The sequence below is a fragment of the Molothrus ater genome, chromosome 1, assembly GCF_012460135.2.
Source record: "Molothrus ater isolate BHLD 08-10-18 breed brown headed cowbird chromosome 1, BPBGC_Mater_1.1, whole genome shotgun sequence".
Classification (NCBI taxonomy): Eukaryota; Metazoa; Chordata; class Aves; order Passeriformes; family Icteridae; genus Molothrus; species Molothrus ater.
Window position 1 is genome coordinate 52,779,116 of NC_050478.2, and position 27,273 is coordinate 52,806,388.

The following is a 27,273-nucleotide window of genomic DNA, read 5'->3' on the forward strand; positions in this document are numbered from 1 at the left end:
GAGTTCCACTGCTGCCATGGGTGGGGACACACCTATTCCTACTATGACAGACTGCTGGAACACAGCAGAGACTGCAGGGGTACAAATCCAATGTGGTTCTTTATTATTATGGCATGGCACAGTTGTTGGGGATTTTTTTCCCTACCATAAAAGGGATTCACATAAATGCACACATTGATGTTCTAAAGTCTGATTCATTCCTTTCTACTGAACTCCTTCCAAGTCAGATAGGGCCTTCAGAAAACTGGCTTTCTGGACTTCTCCCTCAGATTCATCTCAGAACTGACTACGAATTTATTAGCACAGCAAAGACTGAAAATCTTTGAAGACTCTCATCATCAGTAGTATACAAAGCTAGCAAGACTGATAGTCTTCTAGATGCAGAAGTTGCAAGTAAAATACAGTTCTAGAAGAATAACATCCTAAAAAAAAAAATCTAGATGATTTTTCACACCACAACCCATTCCTGAAGAAGCTAAAGTTGTCTTGGGCTTTGACACTTCAATCATCAACAGAACTTAAAATCTCTAGCTGTAAAGCTACAGCTTGTCTGTGTAGTCAAACAATGTTTTACTCTTTACCTGGACATGTGTGCAGAAATGTTATACAGGGAAGCTACCACTCACAAGGCTTCACTCAGTCCTGATGATACCTTTGGTGAAACTCATACGAAATTCAGGATCTGGATTTGACTTCACTTGTATATTGTTTTCATGCTTAGGTGCGAAGGCCTCCAAGTTCCTACAGCATATTCTTTTGTGTTTGGCAGTAGAAGGGAGAAAAGCTTATCCAGGTTAAACAATAAGGAATTCAGTCAGTGTAATGTTTCTGTTGCTTTTATTTTGGTCTTCTGTTGAAATTATAGAATGATTCTGTAAGGCCATGGTATGGCTGACAGCATTCTAGTGTTCAAATCAGATCAAGCACAACCCACTTTAGTGTAAATTTATACTGTTGATTCAAATATATAAAACATCTTCAATGGTTTTACTCTGCTCTGGAAAGACTCAGCTTTGCTCACGTATCCCCTGCTTGTATGACTCTAGGTTTGTGCTACATCAGGTAGCACCCATTTTATCAGCCAACATAAAGCATCTAGAGAGGAACAGAGCTTACATAAACCCCTTACTGCCTCATCTGGCTACTTTGGCAAATGTTTTTCAGTCCCAGAACTGCTGGGTGGTCTATTACATACCACTTCAGCATTCAGGATAACCGAATCATTGCCCAAGTTATAACTCTGCATTAAGAAAAGCAGTCACACACCAGCACTCAGAGAGTCAGCTGCATCTTGGCATTCCTGCAGGCAGCATCCAAACTCAGTGCTTCTATCACTGATGATGGCCTGCACTACAGAAGCCACCTCCCACTGGTGTTCAAGCCCGAGTGCTTCCTTCTGATTTTGCATTGGTAATCTCAAGAGACAGCTTACGTGAGAAATTATTCAAGTGCAATATTTTTGAAAGGTTGTGAGTTATCTGAGGTGCAGAGAGCATGAAAATCCTGTACATCTGTGTATCAGATCTGACATACTAACTGCTGGTTGTTATGCACTCTTGCTCTCTGCTTATTCACATCAATTAATTCACTAGTGAAATGTGGCTCTCTTCAAAGTGATAAGACAGCCATTCCAAACACTCTTTTGTCTCACACTATATTTTAATAGTGTTTGTAAAAGCTGAGGCAAAGAAACAAGGAGTGAAACCACAGAAGTTGAGATTGTTTTAACCTAGTAGTGGGCTCTCATTTTAGGGCAATCTACTCCTCCAGAGTTAGATTACTGGAGTTGAAATTCAATGTGTTATTTAACAGATGACATTCTACTACTTTAAGTGTGCTGAGCAGTTCCATCAGCCAATTTTTATCATCATCTCGTTGGCCATTCCTCAGAGCTCTCCTTCCACTCACCAGTAAATAAAACAAGAATTGAGGAACCAGTCTGCTCAAGCTGCCATAGTTAAGAAAGAAATACCATAAATATATCTAAGGTAAAGTCCAGAAACCTGAAGTACTTTATCTGCCAAACCATAGAACTTCCTATCCAGTTGGAGGTATGTGAACTACTTTTTAAACCACTTTGCTTTGTTCCTGTAATCTATTACTTGTCTGAGCTGTGTATCACTTCACTGATTTCTGAAAAATTAAATATTTTTAAATGAGCTGTTTCCAAACAATATGACAGCACGCACATTGTTTCAATATGAAACAATATGGAAATATTGTTATTCTTTTTCATGTGTCATTAGTATCATTATTTTTCTACTATCTATATTAGAAGATAAGCATCCACTCTTCTCAATTCCATTACATATACACAAGAGTTGGGAAATGGGCACTTCCTTCTGAGATTTTCTTTGCATTTTATCTCCAACCAGCATGATAGGACTATTCACCCTTTGTGCTTTTGCAACTGTATGGGCTGGGAGGGCAATACCCGCTTAATCTGGGACTGTAGAGTCAAGCTGTCCAGTGCCATGTGATTTCCAGGCACTCACTTATTTAACATTACAGATGTTTCTGAAGAGCATGTGGAAACACATAGAAACATGTTCAAAATGACATCTATGAGGAGAAGTCACCACATAAGGCTTTACTTGTCTCAGCAAACAATTCTCAGTGTGAGGGCTATTTCACCTCTACGGTGAGCCCTGCTGCAAGTGTCAAGTTGTCACTTGCTACTCCTTATCCGTAAGGAATTTCCATTTCCTTAAGTCTCCTGGTACAAAGTACTGCAAATCAGAGCAATGGAAGAATAGCTTTAAGTCAGGATAACTTGTGCTGAACAGCATTTGAACAGCCTATGAAATGAAGATGATCATCAATATTACATGAGACAGATGAAAATTTGCCTGAGGTACCAGGGTGCTCCCAGTGTGTTTGTATAATGCAGGTGGTTACTATACAAACAGAACAGCCTAGTAAGTATATGAGGAAGAACACCAGAACAAATTAATATAAATAAATCAGTCATCTTTTAGTCTGTAGGACTTTAAGTACGGAAGCCCTTGAAAACTGAATTGACTCTGAATTTGCTCAAGGGTAATCAAGAACATATAGAAAGATCTTAGTCTGCAGATATTTCAATAATTTTATTTCTCCATTTCAGATTTTTTTTAAGTTTAGCATCCAATACAAATCAGATAGGTGATTCAATTGAAAAAAAAAAGAACATTTGCCTTCTATTCACATGGAGTGACAGAGAATCTAAGAAAAGAATGACCCTTCTGAAATGATACATTGCTAAAATTTGTTTTTGCGAAAACAACTTGTGACTGATATTCTTAATGAAATGGGTATGAGTCCTCAGTATTTTGTCACTTCATATATTCACATCCATGAGTGAAAAGGGTGGACAGAAGAACGGCTACCACCATGATTCAGCAAGAGTTTTCAGTCTTCCTTCTCCCCTTGTCCCATGAAGGTTGCATAAAATCAGATCTATGGTCTTCTGTGCAGCAGAACCCAATGAAGCTTTTCAGTAACAAAACAAGGAGTTCAGATAGGCTGATTGCACAGACTGCAGCACAAATGCATGCAGTTAAACATCCCAGTATCAGCTGAGGAGGAGGCAGAAGGAGAACATGCTAACCATGGCTTGGCTATTTTACACTCCCTTGCCCCTCACAGGCTAACAACAGAAAGGGAGAAGGAGCACGCTTGCATGTGATCAAGAAAACCTGGGGGCTGAACAGCAAAGCTGGAAGTCAGCTGTGCTCTTTTGCCTTGCCCTGTCCATAATTAGGCCATTTCATTGTTTCTCCTTTTCTTGCTGCCAAACTCCACTTGGAAAAGAAATGTCAGCCCACAAACTCAGCCATTTGGCACAGCTTGAGGAGAAGACACCCGTGACATTTTATCAGAGCCACAACCCTATGTACTGAGCATCCCACACAGAGAGCAAGTTTCCCCTTCACACCTGCTCCCCTCTAGTTCTGGGTCTTATGCACTTCCCTGAAAGGTCTCTGCCAACTGCCTGATCTTCCATGCCAGTTCTAGCTTGACCATCTCCACAAGTGATACATCTGATGCTTGGCTCCACAGGCAAGTTATGACTTGGTGGATGCCTCAATGTTCTCAGTTAAGTCCTGCTAGAGGGCATTTTTCTCTGACTAGTTTCAAGGTTGTTTTTCCAGTCATACAACCTCCCCCACCCACCACGTAACCTGATGTGGTATCTAATTTCTTCAGGTAGGAGAATTCAATCCTATTTCTGATGTCTTTTTGCCCACTCACAGCTCCATCTCTAAAGAGTTTGACCTAATTATCCCTCAGCTACTTTACAATTTGCATTTTAATTTGAATAAATCTGTGCAGTGTATTTATTTACTTTTACTCTTTCCTGCAGTGGAGATATTGTTGTGACAGAACACACCAGCAAATCACACCCAGTATGTCAGGCTCCTTTAATTCCAAAGAGATTCCTTATTCTTTTCTGCCTATTGCCATTTTGCATGTAATTTAAAAACAGCAGGCAGCAATTGAACTCTCAGATCTCATTAATACGTACAAGTCCTTCCAACAAAAAGAAGCAGACTATAGACTACTTCTTCAAGGTGATGGCCAAATGTGCCAAAGTTGCCTTTGATTTGTGTTGCCACTAATGCTTTTCAGTCATATTGCTTCTCTTTATTTGCATGCCATACTTGTTGTGCTTCATATAATGTCTCTGTGTAAGAACACTATAAAATCTAGCAGCAGCCTTTCATGCTATGCAAGTTTATTTTTCAATTCTGTTTCATGCCTGCCTTCATTAATTAAAAACTTTATAAACTGCACCAATGAAGTACAACCTACACTGAAAGTATACCGAAAGTTTTAATGTACCACCCATCTTTGTAGCTAATTACTGAGACAAGTACTCATAGAATACATCAAACACAGTTAGCTCAACAACTATTTAGCCAAGAACTCAATTAAAAAAAAAAAAAAAGATAGTACTAGAGTAATGTCCATGCTTTAAGAAAAGTCTCAGCTTAACTCTCCAGCTGCTTACCTCTCCTTGCCAGATAGGGTTAACGGTGTTACAGATGATCTTAGATCTTTTCTCCTGTCCATGGTGAGGAAGGGCTGGGAAGATGCTATGTTTTCCAGGCTGGATGGAAATTTTCAGATAAGGATCTGGATTGAAGAACATCCCTTTCTTCAGACCAAAAGCCTGGAAATCTGAAAGGTAAAGAAGCAGATTATTTTTCACATTCCAGGCATCTCTTTGGGATGCTAGGAACAGTACATAGGGAACTGGTAATGAACTCAAACAATATGGCAGGAATGTGAAAAAAATCACTATGTTTATTGTAAGGCAATATAATACCAAACCATAATGATCTTGTGATTTAGAATTTACAAATCATTATATAATGAAACTGCAAATTTAAAGCCTGATTGTGCAGACTGATTCAGCTTCTAAATCAATATTTATGCAACTTCAAGTGATATATGTATTTTTCTAATAAGCTGAGCACTTGCTTAGCCTGACAGTAGTGGAAGGACCTATGAAAAAGAGATCCTGTCATTTAATGTCAAAGTCATGGATTTGGTATCCAATGGATGCCATTTTTCCTAGGTATCAATTTTACCATTGTACAGATCTTACCTTTTACACCACTCTTTTCCATATAAGAAGTAATTTTACACATTTTACCCACTTTAAATCATTTTCTTCCCTACATGGGTTAACTTCACCTCAAGAAAACTCTTGTCTATAATGTCCAAATTTTAAGCAGGGTTTTACAGCTGCAGAACTCCCAGGGAGCGTAATATATGTTGCACACACAGAAAATGCCTAGGCACCTATTTGAAAATTTCCCCACAACATTCTGAAGAAAGACACAATGCCCATTATGATCTGTCCCTGTGAAGCTGATGAAATGCAAACTAATCTGCTGGTATTTCAATGATTTTAGCTCAGTTTTCAGTCTGACTGACCCCTTCGGTCTTCTCTTTTTCCAGATGCATTTCTAAGCTTGCTTTGGCACATATAAGCACTTATTCCTATTAGGGAATTCAGTAGCTAATTTATTTTCCACGACTCTTTGCATGAAGATTCTCCTCTATTTAAAGCTTTATTCACATTGGGCTATAAGCACTGTACTGCATTCTGCCTATTTCCTCTTGCTGTATTGGAGAGATAAAAAGTATTAGACATAATGGTTTTTAAAACTGCAGAGATGCATACCTAAACATTCAATTTAAACACATATTTTTTCTCCTGGCAGTTTTTGAAAACATTAATTTTCACAGTCTTCTAATTCTCTTCTGATTAAAAACCCAATTATTCTGGCAGGTTGTGAGAGACCATGAAAAACCCTCAAGGCAGATATTTTGGATGACTCTGAAAATCATACACACTGCACACCATCATCAGTATTTTTTCTAGAAAATAGCTGTATCAAACCCAGTTGTGTGTTGCTTCCTTAACATATGGCAATAGCCAACAAAATAAAATGTGCAAATTAAAAAGAATTGCTTTTCTTTCAGTTGGTTTTAATCATCTATTCCACCACAATATTCATGCTGCACATATTCAAAAGCTGTTGCACAGATGGTCCTGAAAGAGACTGTATTTTAAGAATCTCATTCTTGAGACATTCTCTAACAAAAAAAACAACAACAAACAAACAAACAAACAAAAAATAGAGGACATCACTACTAAGTAAGAGCTTATTTGAAAGTACATTGCTGAAACTATGTACTGCCACAATCCTAGCAATCCTATCACACAAAGAAAATTATCTGCTTCAAAAAGATAACACTGATTTTTTTCCCCCTTTTTTGTCTTCTGAGTGCAAAATCTCTGTGTAGCTAGCATGTATCTCATCTAACAGCCCTGCTGAAATTCTATATGGCAAACTCTTTTGCTTTGGAAGTTGTACTGTTAGAAATGCATTCAAGAAATAGAAACCAAGATTGCAAAATGAGTATGAATGACAAGGACCAGCAGTCCATCAGCTCAGGCTGCTAACATATGAAAGGAGAGAAAGACCTCTGGGATCTTATTTTCTTTCTCTCTGATACTTCCTCAAAAGAATCTGAAACTGAAATATTTATTGCTGTATATGTCTCTGGGTTGTTTTTTTTTTTCCTTCAAAGAGAGACCATGCTATCTTTAGGTACCACTGAGTAACAAAATACTGATATTTTTCTACTGATAGAAAATACCTAGCACTCAATTATGTATATTTATAGATCATGTATCATAAAGAAAATACATTGAGGATGACTTGCCAGCCTCTTTCCAGTTATGGGAATTAGAGCACAGCCATGAAGATGAAGGTATTCCCAGCCTCAGTTAATAGTCTCATTTTTGTATTCAGATGAGGAGAAAAAAAGTAATTTAGCAAAGCACGTGGCACAAAAATTTGTTTGTGTAATTTTCTTACTGAAATTACACAGTAATACAGATTTAAAAAAAAAAAGTCAGTTAGAAATTTCAATTTTATTGTCCAGAGTATGAATAGGGCTAGCAGGATTAGCTTTCCCAAGGACAAATATCCCAATTTTATATCTCACCACAAATTCTCATCACTGTGAAAAACAGGGCATCAAAACTCAAAAAGCTCTTAATAAAGCTACATGGATATCTTCAGACAAGCAGAATTTCATTTCATTTGAAGCAAAACCTATCTGTAGGTCCTGTAACTATCTGCTGTAACTTGCTGCTGTAACTCTTACCACTCCAGCATAACTCCCCAACAGAAGAATCACAGAAGAATTCTGACTTCCCAAATGCAAATATTTTTCTCTATCATCTTCAGAAAAAGGTTCAGGCGATACTAAACTTTGAAGTGAAGGTCTGAAGCTAACTGAATTTAAATCTTTGGTTGAACGAATGAATTCCAGAAGGCTAGGACATACCTTGCTCTACACTCTTATTTTAGAGTGTGTTTCTTGGAGACATATGAGGAAATGCTATGAAGATAACTCATCTGTGGTTTGCAAAGGTGTATTTTAATCCAGTCTTTTAAAAAAATATACCATATTTTTAATAATATACCATATGTCAGTTTCTCATTCACTCATAAATCACACTTTAGTGTGAAAGAGGTTATATACATCTAACAGCTTAATAATGTCAGGCTATCTCTCATGACAGATGACAGAAGGAAGAAATCCAGGTAAAGACAAAGTAATTACAGCCTTTCACTGCCACAGACTTGCACAACTTTTAAGTACATGCATCCTATTTCAGCTAGGCTGTCTTTACTGGAGAAAAATGACTTGTACTAACTCCTGGCTGCTGCTGTCCCCAAGTGACTTATGAATTTGTTCCAACTCCAGAGCTTTCTTTCCATATATGCTGATCTCCAGATGGCTGGATGAGACCTAAGGAACCTTTACACTGGGTCACTTGCATGCATGTTCCCTCTGTCCCAAAGGTGTGCCATAAACTTCCCTGTCTGCTTTATAAAGGATCACTGAGCAAATCTATTCACCATGAAGCATCACAAACTTTGGGGCACTGGTGGCTGGATAGTGATGGAGGCTATTTCTGTGGTGAACCAGTGCATTTATTTGAGCCAGGTGGGTATGTAAATTCCAACAACTCAGCTAGAACACATCTGTGTTTTACGATGTTTGATTTTGCCTCAATAGAAGTCATTAAGCTTCCAAAAGCTCAGGGAAGAGTCACATTTTGTCATGCTCAGCAAGGAGACTCTCTGACAGAAATGATGAGCAAAACTACCACAAAGATAGTTCTTCAATTCCCCACAGACATAGCAAGGTATTCAACCAGACCCATGCTCCATACAGGAGCGTGACAGAAAAGGATGGAGAATCAGAGAACCAGACTCTGGAGCAGTCTGTTATCTAAATTAATTACATTTAGTCTGGTCATCAATACGTCAGGAGTAAGTTAAGGGAGCTCAAAGCTGTTCTCCCCAAGGGATAAGAAGACTTTGGAATATTCCTATAAATAACACACAAGGCTGCTCTTTGCAGTTTATAGATGTGTCTTAAGAAGACTCAGTCCTCTGGTCTCTTGATGGTACATATTCTGCTGAATATTCTACTGAAGATTCTAGAGTCTACAGCCCAACAGAAGGGTCAAAGACTAGTAAGTACCAGAGCTACTAGTTTTGAGAAACAGATACTCATATTTTAAAACGGGTGGCATATTCCTTTCAACAAATGCCAAATATTGAATGTTCTTTGTGTTCCCCAGCACCATCCAAGTGATGACAATTGATGTCTTGCAGGTATCTATACTGGCACTTACGCAGAGGTTATTAACCCTAAGAAATTCTATGCTCAACCCACCAAATTCACATTTTTCATCTTGGCATACCAGCCTCATGATCTCAGGACCACAAAAGGAGACATATTCCTTATAAGCCCTCTGACCCCTTGAGGGAATGAAGACATCTTGAGTTATGCCAAACTTACCCAGAATATACCTAAAACCAGAACTAATGAAGTTCACAGTACACTGGAAAGACACTAGTCTTATTGGAATGGCCATGGTCAATTTAGATTATGATCTAGCTTGAAGAATAACAAAATGGAATTTATTCTATGATCTGTTCATTAATGGCAGAAAGTAAAAAATACTGTCATCTTACTGAGATCCTGATAGTTCATGTATCAAAGCACAATAAACCATCTTCATAATCCATCACAACTAAAGAGTTGCTAATTTGGATGTCAATGGACAACTCCATCTTGAATGCATTTCCCTTCAGATTTCCTTTGTGAATTCCCAAAGAGCTATCAGCTCTGATTCTGACACTGAAGAAACATACTTGAACAGGACTGGTATCTGGACAGACTACCAATGAGAGAAGGTAATTGCCAGGGTGCTGATATGTCAGTGTTTCTTTTGTAGACCTTGGACAGAACAAGAAGAACCAGTCTCAGAGTGCAGCAGTTCATCTACTGAGCTGAGCTGCCTAAGATACAGGCATGGCTTCAAAGAAAGGAACAACAAAACTCTGCTTGCTCAAGATTCAATGGGAGGCAAATAGGTACTGCCTCTCATCCTTGTGCTCTTAAAGCAATACTTTTAGTTACTGTCAGTGGAACAATATTTCAATAGTAAGAGCACAGCAATATTGCATTTACTAAAATGCCAATTTGACTCATAAAGCAGTGTACAATACCAAACTTCATTTGGCAATCATCTGTTTGGAAGAAGGTGAGCATGGATTTGCAGAAGTATTGCATCTGATATTAATTAGATTCCAAGAAGCAAATATTAAGGAATCTATTCTAGAAATCAAACAGTAATGTGCAATGACAGGAAGTATTAAAGTCCAACACAGCAAACTAATGCAGAGGAATTGAGAAAGATACTACTTGAAGTACAAGAGATGACTGACTTGATCAGCTACTGAATGAGATTCTGCAACTGATGATATGCAAAATGTTAAATAAAGTGCTTCTTTTTGCTCTCAGAAACTACAGACATAAAGACAGACAGACTTCGCTTTTATTTTAAAATAAAATGCAGGAAAAAAAGAAAGGGCTAGTGTAGTTACACAAGAAGGTATTTTAAGGTCTGAGATTAAAAAAAAAAGACTAAGTGGATCAGATAAACCAAAATATTTCTGTCACAGGGCTCCCAGGCAAAACATTAAAGACAGTAAAAAAGAGGAGAAATTTTTTTTCTAGCTATAAATGCTTCAAAGAAAACCAAAAGGGTTTCTCACTTGTTTAAATAAAGGTCAGTAGACATATTAGGAAGAAAATAGGTGCATTAATAAAAGACAAGCAGTATGGAATTAATTATTCCAAAATGTCTGAGAGACAGGCTACCTTTTTAATCATCAAGAATGAAAACACAGAAAAAGTCTGAACACCTTATCACAGCAAGGTGGTGTTTTTATCACTGCAAGTGACCAACCACTGGAGCAAAGCACCATCTTGGTATCCTCAGATCCTGACTACACACCTGTCTGTGAGATACCTCTGAGCCGAACTCACACAAAGCTGACCACCACGGGGAAAGGTGTCTTGTGTTAAATAGGAGAATGGAGTAGTTGTGTTCAAAGCTTTCTGAGGCCTGTCAAACTGCTAGTCTAGGCATACCTCATAGGCACGTTGTGTACTGGATGTGGTAAAAAGCCACCTCACCTTGACACAAGATCTGACAAGTAAGAAAAAGGTGTGGGATTAGTAGTTATAAAGTCAGCCACTAGGATTTAAAAATTGTTGGAAAATAAAGGCCATTAAATACCTGCATTCTGAACAAGCATTTCATGCTAACAACTACTGTCATAATGACCCTTAGCAGACCATATACTATTTTCAGTTGTGATTTATGCTCTATCTTCTATAAACTGACAACTGTTATTACTTGAATATCTGGTCCGAAAACCACAAAAACAACTAACAAGATTCTCAGAGATGTGTGACGGAGATAAATGCCTGAATGTTTGTGAAATATTCAGATCTTCTGGTAATTTGCTCCCCAAGGACACTTATAAATAAAGTGTGCAAAAACATGAGATATGTGAAATATTAAAGCCTGGAAAAATTTATTTGATGCAGCATAGAGCTAGGAGGCATATTATGCAAACCTCATGATAACACTTTCTAAATATACCAGCCAACAAGACTGGTTTTAGGGGCTTTCAGCAAATGCATTATACTGCTGTTAAACCATGAACCTGCAAGTGAAGTAGCTGGTACATCTCAGGAAGCTTAGCACATTTTTTTCCTTCTGTACTTCATGCAAGAGAGCTCTGATGCTTTTCAGCCACCTTATTGGAAGTGTGACATTCACTGGGAACAGTGGAAAAGACACATTTGAAAAGTAAATGCTAAGTGGACTGCAGAGTTTTCCTTAAAGGCTTTTTTCAGTCTAGCTAAATTAGCCTTAAAATATTTCTCTTGGTATTTTAAATAATGAAAGCTATAATAATACAGTCATCGTAAAAATTATTAAGAAGCTTAATCATGGGAAATTATCTTTGAGATCAGTGCTGCCAGTGAACCTATTAATCTAAACCAGCCTTTCACAGGAATAACTTCCAGTCTCAAGGAAGCAAACATGAAGTAAACAACTCTCCTAGTGACATAGTGTAAACTCTCTGCTATTTCCATTCTCAAGAAGCTAGTCATATTCTTGTGCCTTGAAGGATCATTTTACACCTTTTTCTTTGTTTGACATTTTTATTCAATCCAGAAATCTTTTCTCAAAAATACCCTCCAGTACAACAGTTGGATTTTGTCCAACCAAATACTCAATAAACTACAGGAAGAATAAAGCACTTTGTCAACGGCTTTTTAGAAAACAAAACCTGTTTCCACACAGTTCATTTTAACATAGGGTCTCACTGGACTCTCTCAGCGGTAGAGAAAGCAATACAAGGCAGCTGAAATGCACTCATGTTGCTCAGCATTTCTTGTGATTTGGCCTACTTTGAGATTTTCCTCTCCCACTCTAATAACTTTTTCTTCTAAAAAATTATATGGCAGAAGGCATAGAATCTTCTTGCATTCTTTAGATTACAGACTGCTTAGGGCATGATTCCTCTGCGTTGGTGCAATGGGCTCCAGTCACATTAATGACACTCCAGCCACTTTTTTTAACTGCAACTAAATCAACCATAATTTGGAAACCTAACTTTTAAGTAATGACTGTATTAACTAATAACTGAAGATGACAGTATACCAAAATACAGATATTGAAAAGGAAAACCCTGTATGAGCAAAAAGGACTCGTGACAGTAGAGGTGTTACTGCTGAGATAGGGGTGCAAATGGAAAGGAATCCCAATTCCTTCAGATGCCTCTAGGAGGTCTGCCTTCATCTGCATTTTATTAGCTAGCATAATAGATATAGGAATAGCAATAATTTTGCTTTGAGACAGACAACATTTTGTTGCTGTGGTATTGACTAAAAAGGTAATAAATAAATCCTTGTGATGTGTTAATCTGTTAACTTCAGAAAGACTGAAATGGAACTATTTTGATAACTTAGATTTTTGATAAAATAATTGCCAAATTATTTTATCAAAGCTTTTCATATAGCTGGCTATGATGATGTTGTTAACATGGATGCTATATATATGCAGATTAATTGCTTATGAATCACATGAATTAGATATCCCAAATGCATTATGAGGTATGGTCTTTATATACTTTCAGTCAAAGTGTAAATTAGATACTCCAGTTCATAAAAGGGCCCATTGACCCCACATTTTACTACTCTTGAAACTACAAATTACTATTGACACCTCTTGGTTTACTAGGCCAAAGATTCTGATAGAATGAAAAACTGTAACTAGTTCTGGGCCACATTTTCTGTTTAAGATTATTTATGGACATTAAAAATATTAATGCTTCTTTATTTCTGTTGATAAAGAAACCCTGTGGTTTTATCAGCTGATGGGTGGATGTCCAGCATGCAACCTGGCAAATGTAAGTCATGTGTTAAAAAAGCCCTGTCCCATGTCAGTCTGATCTGCTATGTATCATACACAACCTCTCAAGAACCACACTGGCTGCCTAAGTTGGAAAAGCGCTGACATGCATCCTTAATAGAGGGTAGCTTGAAATAAATCATATGGCCAAAACCAATCATATAATGAGATGCTTGTCCAAGAGTAGGACTTCACACTTAAAGGCCTACACCTGTAAAACTTTTGAACTAGGGTAAACCTTTGTACTACCTGCTCAAAGAATTTCCAAGTCAAGTCAGGTATCTTTATCTTGGTCTTCCAGGAGCTAAAAAATATGGAAACCAACTAGCAAGCATAAGACTCCAAAATAAGAGTCATGTTCATAACCACTCTCTTTTGAAAAATTGGTTTCTGTCTACAGACGTGATTTACATGTTGTTCTTACTAAAGCTAGATCAAATGGCTCATAGCTGTTACATGGAAACATATTAAGCCTTTAAAACCTGTAGTGATATGCCAAGTAATGAGGCTAAGCATTCCTCATGAAATGCAGATAAATGAGAGCAGTCTTCTGGCTCAAGAAGTCTGAGAGTCGCTTTTGAGCAATACAGAGAATCTTCTGCACCACAGCACATGGATCTGCCTCAGGTCCAGACCATGACCGTGGAACGTGCTTTCCAAGGAACAGCGTACTACCACAAATCCATTTTGCTCTGTAAATAAAGCACACGCCTTTGATCTTGCTTTCTGTGACCTACATATTTAATTGTAAACAGAAAAACCTAATATGGCCCCAGAACTCTACTTGAACAAGTACTTACAAGAACAAGCACGTAACTCTCATTGAAGGAAAAGAGTGTGGCAATAATCATAGATTTTTATTCTTTGTGTCAGCATTACTTCTATTACAAAGAATCCATGCATAAATATATACATACATATACATACACACTTGTGTACATAAAAGGTTCTAGTAACTTCAGTCTCAAACTCTTTGGGCTTAAAACTTACTTATCAGCAGTGACTTACCTGACAGTGAAAAACTTATCAGTCTCCGACTTCCTTGTCCCTGGACTGAGTCTTCATTGGTGATGCTTTTAAAAATCTGCTGGGAGATAAAGAATTATGAGAAAGAGTATTCTCCAATAACTATTGAACAGAGAATTGCTTAGTAACTGTCTTTTTTACAGATTCATACTTAGTTTTACAACTAAGAATCAATTATATGACTAGAGATCAAAACCATGTTTTTATCTAGGTAATAATTTAACCATTCATGGCCTAAGTCATCCCTGCCTGGAAGCTTTCCCTTAAAAAACCATAATGATGCAAAAATACTACTGTAATTTGAATATAGCAGTTCTTCACCCAAAAAGGAACAACTTATTAGTCAGGAGATAAAAGTATCACATAAGAGGGGGATGTGGCTAGCACCTCTTGAAACAACTTCCATCTTTGTAATACCTTATTACTTATGTGGAAAATCTTGCTCCAGAAGGTTTATTGCATACCATTGAGAAAGACTTCTGAGAGATTATTAGCACCCTGCACAAAAAAAACTATTGTCAATTACGCTAACAATATGCATTGAGGGTGAACTGGAAAAAAAACCCTAAAAATCCATAGATCACACTTGGTACTCCACAGTTCAGTTTTTATTATCAGTCTTTGGTTTGGCAAGTTTATTGGTCAGCTGCTGTTGTGCAAATTAGGCCCCAAGCTGCCTTCTGGCTTTGATCAGAGCTGGGAAGCAAGAACACCCATGGGAGAAGCCCACCAGCAGCAATTTCTGTGTGAAGCCCCTGAGCAGGGCAGAGGAGATGCCATCGGGTGTCAGACTCCGAGCTCAGCAGGAAGGGGGTGCTATGAGTACTGCTTCCCATCGACTTTGGAGTCAAACCAAGTGCTGCTCTGCCCCCGGGAAGCAGCAGCTCCATGTCATTCTTGCCACTCAGCTTTCAGCCAAAAAAGAAAAACAGCATTTATGCAGTGAAGTTCCAATTTCTGATGGGAAACAGCAACTGAAGTCCCACTCAGCTGTGACTCATTGCTCGGTATATTAAATATTGTGTAGTCAAGCTTAACTTAGAAGACAAGCTGCTCTCTGCCCCCAGATAGTGCAAAACCTGGGCAAGTGAGTACTTAGCCCAGATAGCAGGGATTAAACAACCTCACATGGATGAGATCTAGATCAAAAATATATGGATGAATTTAGACATCCTTATAAAATAATGGGTTCTGCTGGACCTGACTTTTAGTCATAAGATTTTGTTTCTTCCAGATTGTCTAAACGGGATAAAGGGTACTGAGCAGGGCAGGACTGTGAATGAATTCCAATAGAAACATCCCTATTGGATCACAGCTAATTAGTTGCAATTGCACTATTGGCCTTCTCAGCAAAGTCGGTTACAACATGTTTATTGAAGCCACCAGTGGTTTCTGGACAGACACACATTTAAATCAGAATGTATGTGACTATGGTAATTTTATGACAAGAACTCAACAACCTTTACCAGCCTAAGTTGTGGCCCCATCAAGAAACAAAAACATTCCCTTGTCAACATGTATTTTTCATACTGTGTCACTGCCTGATAATAATTACACATTATGCTTTAATGCTTACTTTTATGGTCTTTTCATGATTTTGTCCAGGATAGCAACAGAGCCAACCAACCTAGATATGTGCATGTTTGCAAAAGGTGCTTTTTTCTAGTCCTTTAACATTTTTCTGGGGTTTTTTTTAGACCTGCCATGTATGTCATTCATCATGCCAGTATGAATAGTTCAGCAGACTACACTTTGAACAAACTGGGGTGAATCTGATGGGATCCTGCAAACCAGTTCAAAACTTTAAAATATTTGCTATTAAATGGCCCATCAGGAGCCAAATCTACATTAGTGAAACTATATTGAGACAGTCATAATAGACTGTTGTCACAAATCCTGATAAAAAGCAAAGCATCCTCAGCAAAGCTTGCCATTTATACAAGGGGAGTAATTACACATCCAGTCCCATAAGTGAAACAACAACAAAATAATTTGCTCCTGAAGGGTCATTCTGTTCTGTGAAGCAGGTGCACCCCACAGTGTCCTGTCAAGTGCTCACCATTCAGCCATACAATCAGGGTACTAAAAGCCAGCCCTGCTGTGCAAACGAGTTCCATCCTCAGTAGCTGACCCCTGCAAAACTCTCTAAGATGCAGCACTACATCAGCATGCCAGGCGTTTTTAGAATGCCTAGCAATTAAGCTTAGCAAAATGAAACACCTGCTGGAAGCTTTTCCAATTTTCCTCCTGGCCAGGTGGATGAGAAAGGGAATGCAGGGCAGAAAGGCTGAAGGAGAGAAGCTTTTGTCCTTTGGTTTGAGGCCTGTGATGCAGCATTAAAGACTTCATACACCTGAGCCTCCTGTGTAGCTGTCATCACAAACCTGTGCTCCTCATCCTCCAGTGGTCTGAAGGCACTGGTCTGCACTCTCCTCACACAGACATAGCACCTTCTCACCCATGATAGGGTCCTTAGGCATGCCAGGGCACATGCCAGAGCAGGCTCAGGAGCAGGCAAACATCCTCATTCAAAGAATAGGAAGGGTAATAGGAAGGCTAAGAAAGTCATTATACTTCAATATTGGCATTTCAAGAAGTCAGAAGGAACAGCAAGGAAGTAAGGGAGACAAATCTCCCAACATTAAGTCTGATTTTCTTAAAATAAGAAGAGCTATTTGCTGCAGTTTGGATTCACCGTTTTCCAATGCAGTATCAGACTGTCCCCAACAATGAGAACAAAGCTCCACTTGATGCAGAGCAGGGCCAAAGAGGGTGAGTGGTCACCAGAGCTCATCAGCAGCCATATCAAATGGGTTTCATAGTATCTTTAGGCCTGAGATAGGGATGTGCATACTGTTCCTGCTTGCTATTTATCATGAAGGAAATCCAGACTGATTTTAGTGGCTGCAATATAACTACATTGGGAGTTTTATCACTGTAAGTAAACCTTGAGTTTAGTCATCAGGAGGTAAAAACCCCTCTATCTTCTCAACTGCCACTTAAAACACAGTTAGCTGACAGAGAGACAACATTCATCTCATCACTTGACATCCTATGGGCTTGAAGTCCTTCACATGAAAGGGAACAAATGTCATTTTCCCTCAATAACTTGTGGGCTTTGTTATGCCCTTGAAGTGAGAGCTCAGTCTGAATTAGCTTGATATTTTTATTTTATAATGCCATTTCTGCACATTTCACAACCCAGCCTCATTATTTTACAGGTCCTGCTGATAAAAACCAGAATAAATATGCTTTTACTATACACTTCTGCTATATCTAGACATGAAATGGGACATGAGCTGCAACTTCAAGCCTAGCTGACTTTCTCTCCAAAAACCAAAGGCTTCCTGAACTGGGTTCAAACCTCCTTTTGATTTCTTTGAATGTAGCTGGAGTCAGCATCATTGCCACTGATGTCAGCACATACATTCAAACACTAAGAGAAGCATCAGTACTTCCTTTAAAATATTCTCCAGTAAACACACACTGTAAAATCTTCTGGTCTGAGAGTTTCTCAGCCTCTGAAGCAAAGTGAAAGATGACTACCAGCACCTGTGATGGCCAGCTGTGAAACATGGGAAGGTACTTGAGGCCAGACTGAAGCCTGTTGGGACTTGCTCACCTCAGGAAACAGTCCAGCTCAGGTAGTGCTTTTCATTTTCTCAGTACAGAGAAAAAACAAGACCAAAGGAGAAGACTGAAAGCTAAAAATAATAGTCTTGTCCTAGAATCACTTTTCCTTGTGAGTAGTTCCTGCAAATGCTAGAAGGAAGTTATGTGACCCTGAATGAGAAAGTAAGCAGGTTTCACACTAGCAAAGGGTGCCCTTGAGACTCCTTTTCTCTTTAGCCATGGCATGTATTATGAAAAAAGTAATCATCTTGAGAAAGCCCAAAGTATTAGAGTCCATCAGTTCTTGCTGAAGCAAAATTCCAAGCGCATCACTAAAAATTTGTCTAAGCAAAAAGCCAGAAACGGAGACTCTCACAAGTAATAAAAAATATCTCCTAAAATACCTTTCCCTTCACTAGTCTACCTAAATATGTGGAAGAATAACAAGGACAATACTCTTGCTCGTGAAAATAAAGTGGCTTACAGGGCACCCCTAAGGTGCCCCTATTCAGCCTCCCCGCTGCTCTAGGTTATGATGAGGCAAATACAAATACTTTTTGACACAGGTACAGTGTGAATACAGGTCTGGAAGAAACTAATTGTTGTAACTGTGTTTACCTGGTGCTGTACTAGAAAACCTGCTTTTGGACACCACCGTGACCAGTTATAGTGCAGCATGCTGGTAAAACCTCCTCTGCAGCATTAAATTCCTTTTAGCATGTTTGTCTATTGAGCAGCAAACCTTAACTGTTCCTTAAGTCCTGCTGATACAAAACAGGATAAATATGATTGTATTATGTGCATCTACCACAGCTAGACATGCACAGCTGACAAATACAAGGACTTACTCCTTTTCCCACAATAGTACAGGAAAACACTCTTATGTCTTAGTGCTCTGTAGCACTCCTCCTCCCCAGAAGGAAAAGGATTTCTGTCTTCCATCAGAAGGAAGAGGATATTTTTGGCCACTGCGCTTGCCTGAAGAGATTCAACAAAGCTAAGTGAATTTTCTTTTCCCAAAAGTAGAAGAAACACCTAGATTAATTAATCTCACTGTTCACTGACAACCAAAGCACTTCTGTATCAGTGGCTGCTGCTGCAAAAGAATGGTGGCATTTAACTGATATAAATTACCTCCCACAGGTCAGTATTTCTTTCATTTAAACCGAAGAAATCAAGAGATTTTAAAGAGAGATATTAAAATCAGTGCTGCACTACCTGTTTGCCTTCATTGACTTTATATCATGGTGAACATCGTGGACATGACCTAATGCTCCATATAATCAAGTTCCCATTTTACAAGATGCTAATTAAAACCTAGAATATTTTACAATGATAGCCCAGATTGTAACTACAGTAATATCTAACACAGATTAAACAGTCAGGTACTGTAAACTGGCAAGGCTCTAGCTGGGGTAATACTATGTATCCACAAGAGCTTTTCTTTTAAAAAGTAGATCTAAGGACATATCAAAGTATTCAGAAAAGCTCACACTTCCAAGCAGTACTATCCAGACCTATAATCAAGTCTACAATGAAAGAAGGCTGGAAACCACAAATGTAAAGCAGCAAAGTACTTTCTGTTTGTACACACTGGCTCTGAGGATGAAAAGCAGTAGATTAGAGCACTAAGAAAAGGGAAGGTTATAACCTGTGCTTGGTTCAAATCAAAAGTGAAAAATAGACTCAACTTAGTCCCAAATTGTGCATCAGCAAACAGAAAAGGGATTGCTAGATGTGTCAGAGCTAAAGATGTGGTATTGCAGTGCAAAAGACAGGCTGTCCAGTCACTGCCTGCACTATGCTTACTTCAAGCTCCAGTTCTCTGTTCTCTGCTTTTCAAGACCACTGAACTTGCCAGCAGATTTAAAGCAAAATAAGTAAGGTTAACAGCCTTGGAGATTTCAGTTCAAACCAGCTTGGAGCTATTGTTCTAAAAGAACAGAGTGTACATGGCACAGGAATCCAGAACAGTCCTCAAAAATTTTTCTCCCCTAACCTATTTCTGTCGGCTTTTACTGTTGCACTCTTGACTGAACTTAATGCTTAACATTTGGCCAACTCTTCAAAACAAGTGGAAAAAGGCTTACATTTTCTACAGCTCAGCAGTGAAGCATCTTATCACAGTATGAGAAAATCAGACATCATCCTGAGTTCATACTTCATATTCTACCATCTTCTTTAGAGAGGGAATTCCTCAGTAGATCTGCAAATCAGTGAATATTCCTGTTTCCTCCCAGGTGCTGATTTAAAAATGAACTGTTTTGTAAAAAAATTCACTAAGCAAACACAGACTAAGTGCCTCCTTTCACACCATCACTTGGCTTCTTCAGTGCAGAAGTGCTCTGGGACGCAAGGGGCGAATTCTGAAAGGAACAAATACAGATCTGAGCTCCCTGACTGCCACTGACAGAATTATGTCTGTCTATAATCCCAGGCACCACTTGGAAAATCTATTCCTAATTAGTGGCAGTGCTTCAGCTGCAACCCCCACTCTGCTAACAGAATTATCCAGCTCTTGAATGCAATATATTCCACTTATCCTGTTAGCTTGTTAAGCCATTGTGCTGGCACAGTGGTATTTTTCTATCAGGTGCTTCCAAACAGCTGCCAGCTTCTCCAGCAGCAGGCTCACTCCTGCTGGGCACTCTGCTGCCGGCTCCCATCCCTGAAGGACTGTGACCACACACATACACAGAGGCTTCCCCATGTACCATGGTCAGCAGCATTCTAGCTTTGTAATAGACCACTGTTAAAAATGAGAGCAAGCTCCTGGTACTAAAGTGATTTCAGCATTTATTATAATAGAAAGGCCTAAAGCATGGGGGCCTGCGGGCTGAGCATGAGCATTCCCGTCGAGGATCCTGCAGTGCCAGCGCTGGGTCTTCTTCAGCAGCGATGTCCCCGATGTTCCAGGTGGAGCAGCACACATTCAGTGGGTCAGATGCGACCCTTTTATCCTGTTTTTTGTCTCTTTGGATTGGTTTCTTTTTGGATCCTTCATTTGCATGAAGGTTCAAGGCACTTGATTGGCCCATTACAGTTCTGCCCAGGCTGGCTTGTTTTGCATGGGGGGTGGCGCACTTAGGTGTATTATGGTACGTTGAGTACCTTATTTCTTACACCTATCCTTTTAACCCTTTTTACAATATAACAACCAAACTAACAGTACATGCTTAACAATTATCAACTGTTTTACAACAGTTTCTAATCTATTTCTAGCACCACCTTCTCAATGCCATTCCCTAATTCAGTAGAGAATCTGGTTTTTGTGGGCATATGACAATTACCCTCTCTCTGCAGAACACGTCTTTTGTCCCATCCTCTAGCAGTATTTATTGATTACTTTATTTATTCCCAGGACACAGAAGTTTTTCATTCCAAAAACTCTTGTCCTAGAAACCCTTTAAATAGGTAGCAAGTGAGTGAATAAAAATTTTTCTCCCCCATGCAAAACGTTATGAATTTTTTCACAAGATACTAGATTACAAACTGTGGCAGCCAAACTAAAATACTGAAAAAGCCCTTGCTGCTTAGTGAGGTGCCTTAGTGGCATCCTCTAGAAGGCAACTATCAACACGCTTACGACAAGAGGACATCCAGTGAGAATACATGCCAAGTATATGGAGGTTTCCATGTTGGCATGAAGCTATTTCATATTCCCTAACAATCCTATGTGCCTAGAATGCTCTTTCAGTATAACCAGAATCTCAAATAAGGATGCTGGGAGCAAACACTTCCAACTAAAACAAAATCAAGGACTGAGGCAAGAAATCAGTACCTCCCACAGAGTCCAGTATCTTTTTCTTCCAAAAATTTAATAAATGCAGCTTTTTAATTGTTTCAACAGCCCTGCCTAATAAACTTCAATTATTCTTTGGCAGCAGAGGAAAGACTTTGATTAGAGATTCTGATCTTCCTTCACTCTTTGAAACTTCATTTAAATAGTCTTAGATTTTCAGATGCTGAAAGACAATCACACATGCATGTGGTAGGCTTTGGGTTCCTGTTTCTGGGTTGAGGGCTGGACTACATCTAAGCAGCAGATATTTCACTTATACCTATCAAACTTTGGGGAGGATTGTTTTCTGCAGCATATCCCACCAACTGCCCCCACGTTGGCTCTAAGACTGCAGGTTATTTGGTGGCAATGACCCCCTGAGCCTTAAGAAGTCTCTCAGCAAGATTAAAGTGGTCCAAACCATGACAGTATTTTACAGACCCAATGTTCAAAACAAACTGCAGTTTAGTTAGCAGGGAAGATGGCTCCTTGTGGTTGCTAAACAGCTTTGTGTTTCCCAGTGTTACCACCATCCAGAAAAAAATCTCTAAGAAAATCTGTTGTTATGATCAGATTTACATCAGGCAACTGCCTAATACAGACCAGTATTGGCCCTGTAAATCTGACAGGTGCATACATAGACTATTAACGTGCTTAAGTACTCTGACAGCAAGAACTGCTCGTAAATATTATCCTCCCTGGAACACCTAAGCAATATCCTGCAAGCCACTGAAATAACGGGAAGTTTGCCATTGACAGATGAAGAGGCCTATTGGACACTGACTGGATCATGTAATTTTGCATAAAATTTGCCCCACAGACTTCAAAATCAAACTTTTCATGAAAACACTTCGTACGGAGAATTAAAAAATTGCACCTTTTCTCTCTGCCTATGAAATGACCAGAGTCAGCAAAACATAGGACACATATAGTGGAAACACTGACACATCCATGATGTCTATGAAAGGCAGGAAACTATCAGCAGCTGCCTTCACTACATGGTTTGGGTGGGACGAGTGCACAGATGAGTAATGCTGACACTCGAGGGAGAGTGAGGGAGAGAATGTATCTTTCAGCTAAGCCGTGTTTAAAGAAGGGCTCAGAGCATTAGTCATGCTGACAAAGCTCTGGTCAAGGGAATCGAGTCAATGACCCTTTGCACCATAAAAGAAGCAGCTAGGCAGCGAACAATGCCCATTCTTCTAAATGAATGCCTCAAATACCAGTTCAACTATGAATACCATTATTTCCAGAAGTGAGTTACAGACACTTTACTTTCAACCTTGGGTCCCACTTCGGGCAGAAATGAGGCAACTGTAGATTTATAGTCTGAATTTAAAAGTAGAGAAATATCTGTGCTACTTCAGATGTCCCTCGATCTTGCTGAATTCCTAATAAAACATTTCACTACACAGAGCATTTTTCAAGTCAGGATGCCACAGAAAGAATAAAGCTGAGAAGAAAAAAAAAATCTGCTTTTACAGTATCTACAGTCAGTTAATGCAGCCTCATTCACACTCAGTGTTTCTCCTTTTAGCAGATCCATTAGACACAGCAGAAACTGCTTATCTCACCTTAGCAAACCCATGGATTTTATTTTTTGTTTGTTTGCTTGTTTTGCTATTTGTCTGATTTTGTGGTTGTTTTATTTTAATCTTTTCTATTTTAAAATAGCTTTTGTTTTCCAACTGGCTTCTGCTGTCTACAGCACTTGATGTTTAGTTTTTCTTAGGTTTCTGCTTTCCAGAACAGCCGGCTTTAAAAAGTCAACAGCCTTTTCCAGTGAAGTGGGCTTGTGGGAATACTGATTGTAATCAAACTGCCATACAATAAACAATGTTGGATGAGATCTCCTGAAGTCACCTGACTCTTCAGTCGAAACAGGTCCAACTTAGAGCAGCCCCTACTCTGGGCCCTGTCCAGTTCAGCTTTGAGTATCTCCGAGGATGGAGATCCCACAAGCTCTCTGAGCAACCCGTTCTAATCTTTGACTACTCTCTTGACACTAAAGTTATTCCTGAAGCCTAATCAGAATCTCTCTTGCTGCAGCTTGTGTCCACCACCTGCTATCATTTCAACATGTGTTGTGACTAGAGTCTGCCTCCTTCCCTACAATATCCTATTAGGTAGTTAAAGGAATCAGTAACATTCCACATAAGAATTCCCATTGGACTGAATAAATAAATCCAGCTCTATCTCTGCCACTCCTTGTATGTAAAGTCCAATCTGAAGAATGAAGAAAACAGAGGCCAGACTCATTCTGAAAATGAGTGTGGCAACGCACTAAGCAAACCTGCGGTGTAGGAAGGACTTCTGGGGAGAAGCAGCTTTTACAAAATCTGACCTCCAGTAAGAGATGAATTCATTACAGCAATTTGGTCACCACCAAAAGCCGTGTGAAGGATTTGTCTTGGTGCATACTGGACGCAAGTCTTCTGAACATAAAGTCACTAAAATACAGTAGGACGGGAAAGTGGTGTCAACTAAATGCAGGAGCGCTGTCATTTCAGGGAAATCATTAACTACAGAAGACCTGCAGGCCAAGCCTGACATGGCCACAGGTCACCTCCACAGCAGGGAGGAGATGTCTGACATGCCTGGGTGCTCCTGCCAGCTCTGACCACGCCACTGTGAGGCTCACACAGCTATCAGCTGCCTGTCTGAGAGGCAGCAAAGGTCCTAAAGGCTGGTTGTGGTCAGCACTCAGCTTGCTTTTCAGGCAGTCTAGACCTCTCCTAATCCAGAAGCTCTTCAAAACGTTGAAAGGAAGAAGCCAAAATAAAGGTGAAAGAAATTTACTAGAAATGGAAAAACTGGAACCAGAAAAGAGGAAAAAAGGCAAGGGTCTATAGAACAAAAGTGGAAAACAAAGTGAAAAAGCAGTGGAGGATGCAATCAGGAAAGCAAGAAATTAATTTCTAAAATTCCAGATCCTTACATCCTAAAAAGATTCCCTTCCTCCCTTTCAGATACATCTCAAAACACCCAAGCCAAACACCAGAAAAATACCAATACTCCAACAGTGATCACTACAGCTTTTTTAGAACTCAAACTTGACAGCAGCAGCTTTCAAACTTGCCTATGACAGAGGTAAATGAGAACCTTTACAGAAAAATAAGAGAAATAAACAGGCTGCTTTAAAAACCAGGGTTCCCTGACAACAGTGGCACTTGCAGACTTTTCTGGTATTACATTTTAAAAATTCACATGTAACTGACTCAGATGTACAATAACAGCTCTAGGCTGCCCTCAAACATCTCACCTCTGGAATCACAGTCCAGAGTTGTAGTCTGCCAGAAAAAAAGTCACAAATGTGTTGGTATTTGAGATATGGTCCATTATGCATTTCGTGAACTGAAGTTTAACAATTACACAGAGTTAGTTAGGTATTATGAGAGGTGCTGGTTGTCCTTTGCTAAGAGTATCAACATGTCATTTAATTAATATGCTTTATACTTAGGTTCACCACCAAGTCCTACCACACAGGTGAGGTGTAAGGGCAAAAGCTGCCCAGTGTAAATAAAAATCAGACTTGATGAGTTAAAAAGGGACGTGTGTAAGAACAATTTAGTTGCTTTCCATCAGACTTCATAGATGTAAGAATTTAAGCCTCCTTTTAAAGGGGACATATTGAGTGGGGAGGTGCTGCGTGTTTTCAGTACAGATGGAAACAAACTTGCCTCAGACCTCAGCTAGCCAGGGAAAAAAGAGCCAGATATTTAATGGAAAAGGAAAATGTTTCTCAAGAGATTCAAGGATTAAAAATTAACAAAGGGTTCACAATTCTATTAAAGAAATATTCTTATGCAAATCTGCTGATATAAAACATACTGACCTACACCAATTTCTCCACTTGTAAGAAAGCTTGAGAACAAACGAGATCCGAGTAATAGTTATAGGAAAAAATTATTTTAAAAAGTGTGCAATATTATTTAACTTTATTCTATCAACAAAACTATGTTAAGGGAACACGGTTATCTTGAAATGCAAACCTAAAAGGTAATTGTGAAGCACAAAGTCTGCCTCTTGATATATACATTTTAATGCTTCTTTTTTTAGCTGTCTCCCATCATAACTTTTTCCCAATGCAACATTATAAATGTATTTTTGGATCACCTAGGTTTTGTGTGAAGTTAAGTACAGGCGATGCAAGGTATACTCAACAACAGATAAAAGAAAAGATAGCATGATCATAACAGGACTTGCATGCATGTGCACATGGACATCCATGCACACTAAACGCATAGGGCAGATACCTGCAGGCATGGGTGTTTCTTGGGATGCTGAAAAACCTTCTGGCTTTCAGTCACCACTTGCTCCTCTCTATCACCTACTTTGGGTATTTCTACTGAAACAACCTGCAAGTTATTGCAGGTTATCCACAAACATTCAAAATGACCTACAAATCCACCTGTTATAAATGCCTGCAATTTCACCTCATTGTCATTTCCTCAGTCATGTCTGCTGATTTTAGGTTATCTGAGGGTATGAGTTATTTCAGAAGAGATCTTAAGTACTGGCTATTTTTATAAAGGATTATGCATGGCAAAATGACAATAATCTCTTCTCTCCCCAGATCTTTCTCCCTGCCCCTGTTCTTTCCAGGACAAAGGAAAGCAAAGAAAACAAAAGAATGATATTTCAAGAAAATGAAATTATTTTTCTGTATTACTCTGGCTGCTGGAAAGTCCTTGGTTACTGAAAATCCAATCAGGACTAAATTGCTGGCATCTATCAGCTGTAGAAGATATGAAACTCCACTGCAGAGCTACACACAGGTTCAGTGCAGGCTACAGATGTGGCTTTAACAAATTCTGTGACCTCCCTCTTTCCCTCTTCATGTCTGGCTGTTTGTCTGGCTGCTGCTCTGATGTAAAGAAATCTACACAGTACTTTAAAACAGGCATGTTGGTACATGAGAGCTGCTGAAATTTGTTGAAAATTGCTGAGTGAGAGACTGGGCACACAACTGCCCATCTTGGCGTAAGTTCATGGCTTGTATCCAGATACTTGTGATACAGATGTGTGGACACAAGAAGAGGTCTTGTACCTATCTCCCAGCTTTCCTTCCAACTGTGCTAGCTTTCCAGCTGCCCACAGGAAATATGACATCCTTTAGCTTAGGAATATGTGATTCCACTAAAATCTGTGTTACATTTGTGGGTGGTTCAGAGACTTTATTATCTGTACACCTACCCAAGCATTTAACAGTATCTATGTATGTATCAAAGATTTGTAAAATTGTGCTCTGCTTTGGCACAGCAAATTCACCACTTACATGTTCAGCTTATTTCTCATTTGTGTGTCCTAAGCATTTCCCTCCCATCTGAAAACCTGCAGGCTACAGCTCTGACAGCAACACAGAGCACAGGCAGTTTGGTCACTGCATCAGACCTCAGTCAGAAACCCATGCTCTTTTCTGAACGAAAAGAAAACAAACAAAAAAGCACAACCAAAACAACCACCAAAACAAATTTAACTCAGCTTTGCA

The 27,273-nt window shown here is 39.1% G+C and overlaps 1 protein-coding gene across 8 annotated transcripts in view; it reads right to left on the reverse strand.

Annotated features, from left to right (window-relative positions):
* The window catches only part of HECW1 (HECT, C2 and WW domain containing E3 ubiquitin protein ligase 1), a 251,754-nt gene that overhangs the window by 80,839 nt on the left and 143,642 nt on the right, over positions 1 to 27,273 (reverse strand). For 6 of the 8 annotated variants that reach the window (XM_036406661.2, XM_036406655.2, XM_036406658.2 and 3 more), the window contains 2 exons: positions 14,372 to 14,450; positions 4,994 to 5,163 (listed from right to left, as the gene is read on the reverse strand). In XM_036406661.2, coding sequence (XP_036262554.1) covers positions 4,994 to 5,163; positions 14,372 to 14,450 — 249 coding nt within the window. The remainder of the gene's footprint in view (positions 1 to 4,993; positions 5,164 to 14,371; positions 14,451 to 27,273) is intronic. The other 2 variants (XM_036406662.2, XM_036406656.2) reach the window with 1 other exon arrangement.